This window comes from Cynoglossus semilaevis, chromosome 11 (genome assembly GCF_000523025.1).
Source record: "Cynoglossus semilaevis isolate Cse_v1.0 chromosome 11, Cse_v1.0, whole genome shotgun sequence".
Classification (NCBI taxonomy): Eukaryota; Metazoa; Chordata; class Actinopteri; order Pleuronectiformes; family Cynoglossidae; genus Cynoglossus; species Cynoglossus semilaevis.
Window position 1 is genome coordinate 11,902,006 of NC_024317.1, and position 9,901 is coordinate 11,911,906.

At 41.2% G+C, this 9,901-nt stretch overlaps 1 protein-coding gene across 11 annotated transcripts in view; it reads right to left on the reverse strand.

The window, feature by feature from the left end:
* The window catches only part of atp2b2 (ATPase plasma membrane Ca2+ transporting 2), a 97,272-nt gene that overhangs the window by 48,844 nt on the left and 38,527 nt on the right, over positions 1-9,901 (reverse strand). For 10 of the 11 annotated variants that reach the window (XM_025059939.1, XM_025059940.1, XM_025059936.1 and 7 more), the window contains one exon: positions 8,959-9,616. In XM_025059939.1, coding sequence (XP_024915707.1) covers positions 8,959-9,157 — 199 coding nt within the window. In that variant the 5' untranslated portion in view covers positions 9,158-9,616. Of the gene's footprint in view, positions 1-8,958; positions 9,617-9,823; positions 9,883-9,901 lie in introns of those variants that run through there. The other variant, XM_017036574.1, reaches the window with a different exon arrangement.

Here is a 9,901-nt window from a genome sequence, read left to right on the forward strand (position 1 = left end):
TAAAAATTAAAAATTAAAAATTAAAAATTAAAAATTAAAAATTAAAAATTAAAAATAATAAGCCATATGTATAAAATAAAACATTTTATTTTTAAAATGTATTTCCTTACATTTTTTAAATTTATTTTCCTCAATAAATATTACATTTGTTAAGCATATGAAAATCACTAACAAACATCTAGCTAGCTACATGCTACCTTGAGGAGTGGAGCAGAGCAGCTTGATAACTTTCACTGCTAATACTGCAGTACCGCCCTGATTTGCAGCGCTGCCTTTTCGCACCTGCGTAAAGTGGCCATACTGCAAACTACGGCAGTGTGCTCAACGCTCACGCGCAAATCAAGCAGGTACTGCAGATGGGGCAGTGGCGGACACAAACTGCCATGTCTAGGTCCAGAGTACTAAGGTTGATCTGGAAACAATAGTATTTGGGAACGGATTGCACTTCCTTAATAGTAAAATAATATTATTTCTCTCAACTCACCCTTTCCATTATCATAACAATACCATAAGGCACACAGATACTGTAGTGTTTGTCTTTTAAATGGTGTGAGGTAATACATGTTTCCATAGGCATTCTTAGACTGCTGTCAAACCTTTGAGGAAAAAAGGTTAGAATAAGCCCTGTAAAGCCTTCAACCTTTGCTTGGGATGAAAACCATGGATCCCAACCTCCTGCCGTCTGCTCTCCGATCAATAAAGTTACATCAATAAAAGACAAAATAAAACCCACCGGCAAACATAAAAAAAAACAAGCGGAGCATAGAGAGAGAGAGAGACCAAAACAAATCTGAAACATCTGTAGGAAAGACGTAAGATTAATACGGCCTGCAGGCGGGCCGGTCTGTGAGTGACAGGTACAAGGGATAAACAATCTGTTCCGTCTGCAGAACATTAGTGCTCATGCTAATTGCAGTTTAAGAGATGCAGACGCTGGACTTCCTCTCTCAAAAAAAACAAAAACAAAACTAAAACGTTCTTAACCCTCCCGTTGTCCACAACTAGCATTTTGTACACAACCAGCGTCCTAGCAACGGCTTTGAATCAGAGGAAACGTTTAATGTTTCCAATCGTACTTACTTAGACTACTTACTTAGTTACTTATGTACTTGCTTTAAAAATATTCTAACTTTACCATTAAGCGTTACGTAATGAGCAGCGGTGAACTGACAGCTACAGGGTACTATACTGTTAAATCTGTAATGTGATTTGGGAGGAATGTGAGGATTCGGTATTTTTGGAATTATAAAACAAACTCCCGTATCAGGGGGTGAAAGTCTGTACGACATATTTTTCCATGGTAGACAGGTGGTTGGTGGTTCCTGCTGCAAGGTTTTTTTGTAATTTATCCCTCAATTATGTTTTCTAAAAATTTTTTTTTTTTTTTTTTTTTTTTTCAAATGGGACCCATTTTGTTAAATTTAATCAGGCTCTGACTTGGTTACGATACTATAATAATCCATTCTTGGGGTGACAAGGTGTGACGTTATATGCAGGACTATGCAATGTTTACATTGAAAAATCTGCACTTTATGTAATAGCACTCATAACCAACGGCATGAGTGCCGTGTTTTCATCACAAGTTCATGTGACATAATATGAACACGGGCTAATTTCCCCACGGTGGACTAAAGAGGAAACGCAGCTTTAGTCATCATTGGGAAATGCTCAATGGCTGGTCGGTTGATCACAGGGAGACTGTGATATAAAACAGCACCGTGTGCCTTATTGAGAAATATCATAATAGAAAATAGCATAGAATAGCATTCAAAGTTAATTAAGATGAAGAATCAATTAGAATCTGAGGCAACTTTGTGACCTCATAATGTGTCCCATTGTGCCACTTACTGTCCAATATATGTGATTGTAATCTCATTACCTTGGGTGTAGTTTGCTGGAGCTTATATGATACTAAACACTGGATGTGATACCAACGAATATTTTGAAGGTTTTTTTTTTTTGTTTTTTTTTTAATGTACCCACAACTGCCAAAAGAGAAAAAAAAAAGTGTGAGGATCTGTACATGGACGCTCCTAGATTGTAGTTTTGCTACTGTACGGCTCAAAATGGCTGTGAATCATTTATAATCTGTCCTCTGAGAGCCATCTCTCCTTCTCCCTTTTCCCTGCCTCCTATTTCGTCTCCTCTCTCTTTTTTTTCTCCCCCTACTCTATCTATTTTTACAAAGTCACCAGGGGAGCGGAGGGGACACGGCGGCAGGGCAGAAAGGAACGGAGGAGGGACAAAGAGAAGAAGGCGCAGGAGAAGCTGTCCTTATTCAAGACACGATGGCTCCATGTGAGAGATCCCAGGTGGGACGGAGATTAAATAGACTGCGTCAAAGGGGAACGGGCCGGGGGTGCGGCGACTGGAGGACACGATTAGTGTGATCATCGGGGAGGGAGCGAGCGAGGGAGGGAGGGAGGGAGGGAGGAAGGGGTAGGTGAAAAAGTAAGACAGTGAGGATGGAGGAATGAAGAGAAGGGTTTGAAATAGACGAGGAGAATGTGAAGTGATGGAGATGCACACAGACTGGACAGCCGACTTCGTTTGACGGATGGCGGTTGAAAAAAAGGAATGAACAGCCTACAGAAGAAGAGAGGGAGTGATTCTGGAGAACAGTTCACTTCAGTTGTATTTACAGAAGGCCATAAAGGCCTCATCATGGCCACTGGACATCAACAGTAAACCGTAAAGCTACGATACACACTGCACGTCGTCAGACTACTGCACTTGTAGGAAGCGGAGTGTCAGGTAACAGACGAGGAGTAATGAAGATGAAGTGGAAATGAACAAACCAGGATCCTTTTTTTTTTTTTCTTTCTTTCAAGTTGTGACCTAAATCAAGGAGAAGTTGTAACTTCTCAGATTTAGTGAATGGAGAGGCGGTTCAATGCGAACCTGAGATGAGATATCACTTCTGGGTTGTCCTCAGGCCCTGAAGCCGTCTCTGGAAGTACTCTACTCTGTCCACTGGACTCCGTCATCGCTTATCCCTGCCCGAAAAATCAGTATACCTCTGGAAAAAGTTAATTTTTTTCATGAATAACTTATAAATTTTATCAGTGAATACAGCATATTATATATATATATTAATATATGCCTATATATACATATATACATATATACATATATATACATACATATATACATATATACATACATATATACATATATAGATACATATATACATATATACACATACATATATACATATATATATATATACATACATATATATATACATACATATATACTGTATATACATACAAACTTCTAGAATGCAGTTCATGTTTGACATCGCATTGTACAGATCAGGGTGATCTCCGGGAGGAGTCAAAAGCGGGAAAAATAAGTGGACCAGGAAAAACAACAAAAAGTATTTTCAGGTACATCAGCGCTTACCGACATCGGACCGTTTCGCGCCGCCGTCAAGTTAGACAACCACGCCGCGGAAGTGATTATAACAACGCGTTGCACAAATCAGACGGGGCTTACAAATCCGACAGAACCCAGGTTCATCTTTGAGGGAGTGGCCTGGACCCTTTCAAATTCCAACACCTCGCTGACGAATCACACTGAGGCTCTGATCCTCATTTGTCGGAGGCCGTTTTTTTTTAATTCTCAATCTCATTTTGGCAGTCGCCTATTCGATAATCGGAGCAGCGATAGCAGCTGCGGACAGTTTATCCCCCGCCCCTCCCCGCATACAAATTTTCACCAATTGACCAAAGTTAGCAGTGCTTGCATAAAATGGACAAGGTGCATGAAACAAGTTACATTTAAAATTTGTGCAGTAAACAAGACTAAAAACAAAATACATATGTTTGTTTTTTTGGGGAGGTAGGCGGCACGAGAATTGGAGTCAAGGATTGTGACTCGACGATTGATTCTCTTCTTATCCCAGGCACCAGGTGCCAACCTGATTTAGATGAATTTCCAAATGTTCTGATGACTGCAGATTGATACATCCGTGTCCCCTGAACAGGAAGTGTCACGTTAACAGACATCAAAATAAAACCTAGGCACCATGTGTGATGGATCATTTGACCAGTAGCCACATTAATGCCCAGACTGGCATCAATCAGCACAATCAACTGAGGGTCACTAGTGTTAATGCATGACTGTAAAACATATCCCTCAAGCATATTACCTCAAAACCATTCAGGCAACCAGATTCAGATATCATTCAAATATGGTTGACTGTTTTGAAGGAATGCTCTGCTTTTTCAGAACCATTCACTGACTTAATAAAAGAGGTGAGAGCGGCAGAGAGACGAGATGGTTAAGGTTAAAGATGTAGAGCAAGTCTAATTAGGCTACTCTGTACACCGTTCTACTGGGATATGAGTGACCGACCATCAAACTGAAATAGAAACTGGAGCGGAAAAGAGTGAAAGAGGTGCAGGGAGGAGGGAGGGAGGGAGAGAGAGAGAGAGAGAGAAACAGGAAGGTGGATGAAAAGGTGGTTAATGAAGACGTCTGGTGTCTGAGGGGAGGGTTAGAAATAGAAATGTCTATTTTATGCCTTTAATGGCAGGGATTTTAACAAAGCCTTCAGAGAAGAAGAAGAACGCAGCGGTATAAATACAGATCTCAAACATCATAACGGTGGCTTGAGAATGTGAAAGACTTTCACTTGTGCACAAAAGACTCTGTCCAGACATATGTCTGCACCGTCTGGTACTCAGGTGCATGACAGCGGAAAGGAAGAGATGCAAAAGGAGACCTAGTCAATCGCAGGCCCCCTGCTGAGGACGACACCTGGAGGAAGTCCGCTCGAGCAGTCCCACGAGAAGAACCACAGACATTAGAATCATCGCCCTCGCATGCATGACGATTTTTGTTCTCCATCCTTCCCTCGGGCAGGCTCAGATACCAGGATCAAACACACATGTACGTGGAATCATTTTTTTCACTATCACGGTACATTCTATCCATTCTAAGTTATGCACCAAATTCAGTGGTTGCGAAATTCTTGCAGCTCCAAACGTGGCAGCACTGCCTCGCACAAACCGGGGCCATTAAATGCACTCATTAGCATAGTTTGGAGGTAATTTAATCAATACCTTCTACATAGAAATGACCGAAATCCAAATGTGCTGTCCTAGGGTTTCTGTGGGTTTTGGTGCTGCATTACTTTTTTTGGAAAGGGGCAGTTACCAGGCAACCAGAGGAGACTCCACAAAGTCACTGCACTGAGCCAAGAAAGCTTTTCAACACGCTCAGTGGGCAATCTTTGAAACAGTGATCAGTAAGATATATATATATATATATATATATATATATATATATATATATATATATATATATATATATATATATATATATATATATATATATATATATATATATATATATATATATATATATATATATATATATATATATATATATATATATATATATATATATATATATATATATATATATATATATATATATATATATATATATGAGGATGAGAACTTGAGTCATGGAGACTCCATTTTCTTTCATTATTACTAAACAAATCACTTTAGTGAGTCATTTTCTCAGTCACTTGAAGACATCCATTAAAGCTTACATTGTTCTTTTTTGGATATACTTTTTTTTAGACATTCAGACAAATCAGGATGCATTGCGGTAATGAGAAAGTTGCCATCAAATGTAAATAAAATTAATTTCTACATTGAAATACATATAGCACACAGACACATATATATATATAAATATATATATTTCTGCTTCTGCTCCATTAAACAAACAAACAGACATACAGTAATGGAAGATGATGGGAAAGAAAAGCTCATTTACGGAACCTGTCTTTCCCATCATCTCCTGTTCCTGTGTTTACACGGTAGTCCTAACTTCACCATCACTACCTCTGTTTTTTGAATCTGCAGTGACCTAAAAACAATTAAGAACATATACTACACTTGTCACTATGAAAGGTATATCTTATAAATAATTATTTTGTGGCACAGATTCAACAAGATGCTGGAGAATTCGTCCACATCCATGATACGAACATCCCGCCCCAACACAGAAGAACTGCTGGCCATGAAGAGTAACATTTGACACTCAAACTGATGCTTTTTCTTCCTTTTACAGCAACTGCGTGGCAACCTCCCATACATATTTCTTTGCAGGCATCTGCCCCACCAAAAAGGTGGTGCCCCATGTGGCAGCTGGTGCTGTCTGTGATATAGCCCTGGCCCTGCTGCAGACAACCTTGAATTAGACAATTCCCAGGTCAAATGGTGCACTGATTTATTTCTGGGTAACAAAGGAGGAAGTTAACACTTTTCATGAGGTTTCTTTGCAGAAAAGACACTGTCCTGAAAAAGACACTCAACTACAGTCATATAAAGGCAGCATGCCCTAAATCGCAACGTATGTACTGTATTTAAAATAAAGTATTACACCTCACATGATCAGTATCCCAACACAGTATGATCACTATAGCTAATCAATTCAAGTCTTTTTTTTACTTTTCACACTCTCCATCCACCTAACACAGTATGATCACTCTAGCTAATCAATTCAAGTCTTTTTTACTTTTCACACTCTCCATCCACTGCAGCAGGATCACTGCAGTATAATAGTGCCTGGTACTTTTTAATGCATGGACTAAAATGTATAATCACTTCACTGCTAGCACTCTCATCTTCACAGAGCCATTATGCACTCAGGCGGCGTGATGTAGTGAATGCATTCATGAACTGTTAGTATCATGTTAAAGGGGCCGGTATGGGCTACAATATCCTAGGCAAATAGGTCAAGCGTGCTCCAGGTCCCTGACCATCAGACGTGGGCCCCTGGGAAGCATGCATGCACACACACACACCACAAATGGTGACAGCCAGCAATATATGATACCTTTAAAGATAATTGCCATGATCATATTTCTGGGGTGACATATGTTGTGTGGACCACACAGCCGCACAACACACAAGGGGGCACTCACAGCACGAATGTAGGCAGATATGGGATCGGGAACGCAAACAGATCCATTAGACATCATCTGTTTTCTGCCTAATGATTTTTTTTTTCCAGTGACAGATCATAGTAACTCATTATGAAGAGGCCTAATTATGCCCCATGGTGCTCCAGATAGGGATCAACTTTGCTTATTAGTAGATCGCGTTGAGCCCGAAGTGATGAATCAGTAATAATGCTGACTACATAAACATAGTGGGAATGCGCTCATGTACGTATATGGCTTCACAGTGTATTTTTGTCCACCAGGCGTGGGCAAACTTTTTGACTCGCGGGCCAGATGGAGAGTTCGTGTGAACTTAGACAAATTATATCATGCATAAAGGCTAAAATGCTAAAATGCGTTTATCATTTTCTCTGCCATCTATAGGGGAAACCTGGGTATTGCAAAGAAAAGGCAGAAGTATAATGATAATATAGATAAATTATATAATTTGATAAAGTTTGGCGGGCCGGATTAAAAAGCTGAACGGGCCGCATCCGGCCCCCGGGCCTTAGGTTGCCCATGTCTTATCTAGAAGCTACTGGATGACAAGCGCACAGTGTGCGTTGTTAAATAATCCACGTGACCCTTTTGTGCAGCACAGAAGTGTTAACAGACACTAGCGTAAATGAATAAATGAAAAATAAAAATTGAATAATGAAAAGTGCAGAGACAAACACTACATATGCAGTACATGATAATAATATAGTTAGGAGGATTAAGATCTTGAGTTTTGGGTACACAAATACTGCAGTGAGAGTTTTTATTTTAACCGCAGTGATCCTACTGTAAATAATGATTTAAATGAAAGACTAGACTGAACTAATCACATTAGCACAGACAGAAGGCGTGGGACTGGTTGTAATATTCCCATTTCTATCTGAGAATTGTAATTATGTTGATTTCAGCTTCACTGCAGGTCTCAGAGTGGATATGGCGCTTCGTGTTTACTGCAATCATGGGAATGCCAAAACGGAACGTCTGTTATCGTGATTGTACTTTTTATTTAAAATTCGTATTTATTTACGGTATCACTGCATTTATCTTATTACTTTTGAAAGAACCAATCAGCCGACGTCATTCAGCAGCTGAGATGGAAGAGACGTGCCCGAATGAAAAGGAGTACGAGGTTACGGCTAATAACTGACACGACACATTACAAGTGACACGATGTGAACAATGGTTAAAGAGTATGATGTCAGAGGGGTGAGTGATTTCAACATTGTTAAAAATGTATGATGCGCTGATGAAGTCACAGCTGCAGCCGCTTTGGTTTGCATTAAGTAACAGCTCGATGATGTATTTGTTTATTTTAATCCTTATAAACACATTTTTTTATTTTTAAAGGCTACAAATAAAAACTAACTGGTTACAACAGTTCAGCTGATATTAGTAGTTTGTGCGACTGCAACATTAAAGCCACATTTGGAACGACAGGTCCATGTTTATATAGGAACCGGTTCTGAGGTTTTCAGGATTCATTTTTTTACCCTGACAATTAGACTTCCTTCACATGGAAGATTCTCCAGCACGCAGCGCTCGGCCAAAACCCACAACTGTGAAGCATGGACTGGAGAATGACAGGAAAGGTTTTGGGAGGGGGGCAGTGTGGGAACAGGGGGGCGGGGGGAGTGACAGGAGCTAAACAGTGCAGAGAGATTTCTATGCATACTAAACAGATCTTCCACAAACTGGAGGGGAGGGATATTTTATCCGTCCCCTCGTACAGGACTCCCTCCCCTCCCTGATGCTGTGCTTACAGATTTCTCCAGGTGCTTCAACTGCTGCTGTCTGTTTCTTAAATAAAGCAGGTGTATTGTGTGAAAATAGATAGTTTAGATAGTTTCTCCGCTCGGTGTAAAGTGCAGAACACTCGTGAAAAATGGGATCTTTCATGTGATACACACCGGCGCATATTCATTTACACAACTCCCCAACCTCTCTCTCTCTCTCTCTCACACACACACACACAAAAGGACAGCACATGAACTCACCTTCCGTAGGTGAGGTCGACAGCCGCGTGCACATTCCATCCATGCCCCCATAGTCCTCCTGGATCCTCACCACTGCCTCTGTGCCGCGCAGCTCCATCAAGGAGCGCAGCTCCATGACCGAGCAGCCGAAGCCCGCCAGCCGGATGCTATCATTTCTTTGGTTCTTGGCATAAAAATCGCTGTTGGCCAGGTCCCCCATGGTGTCAGCTGGTCAAGTTGGTTCGATTATTATTTCTTATTGCTTAAAGATAAATGGTGCACAACAGGGGGATGAGCTCTGGCTCATCCAAAAAAAGTATGGAGCAAAAAAAGAAAAAATCCAAGGTAATATGTCAAAAAGAAAGCCTGATGCCTGTTCAGACAGAAAGTGGCAGGTGTCAGCAGACCAAAAACTGAAGAGGAGAAACGGAGAAGGAGCAGCAGAGATCAAAGATGGAGGGAGGCGAGGAAACGCGAGCGGGGAGCATCCAGGTGAGTGTCGGACAGCCCCAGTGGTCAGGTCCTGAGCAGGGCAATAATGGCGGTTTCAGGTCCTGTAGGTCTCAGGCTCACCACGGCTGCAGTCCAGACCCGGTCCATGTGTTGCTTCCCATCGCTGCTGTTCTGCTGTTTCCGCTGCTGCCTGTCTGTCTTTACATGGTGGTCGTCCCCACCACTGCTACAGAGACAGAGAGAGATTGAAAAAGACGGGAGGTGAAGGATGAAGGGAGAAGGGAGAAGAGAGAGAGAAAGAAGAGAGGTGAGCGATGCGTTCTCAGGACAGTGGTGTCATTCAGCTGTAAAACACTCCTCTCTCCTGGCTGCTGCGGTAACTGTGTCTCCTCTACAGTCTTTCTATGCTGCTGGTGCTAGTGGTGCTGCTAACCTCATTTTGAGGACAGGAGGGGGGGGTTAAAATAAAAAAAAAAAAAAGAGAGAGAAAGGGGGGGGGGGGGATGGGGGA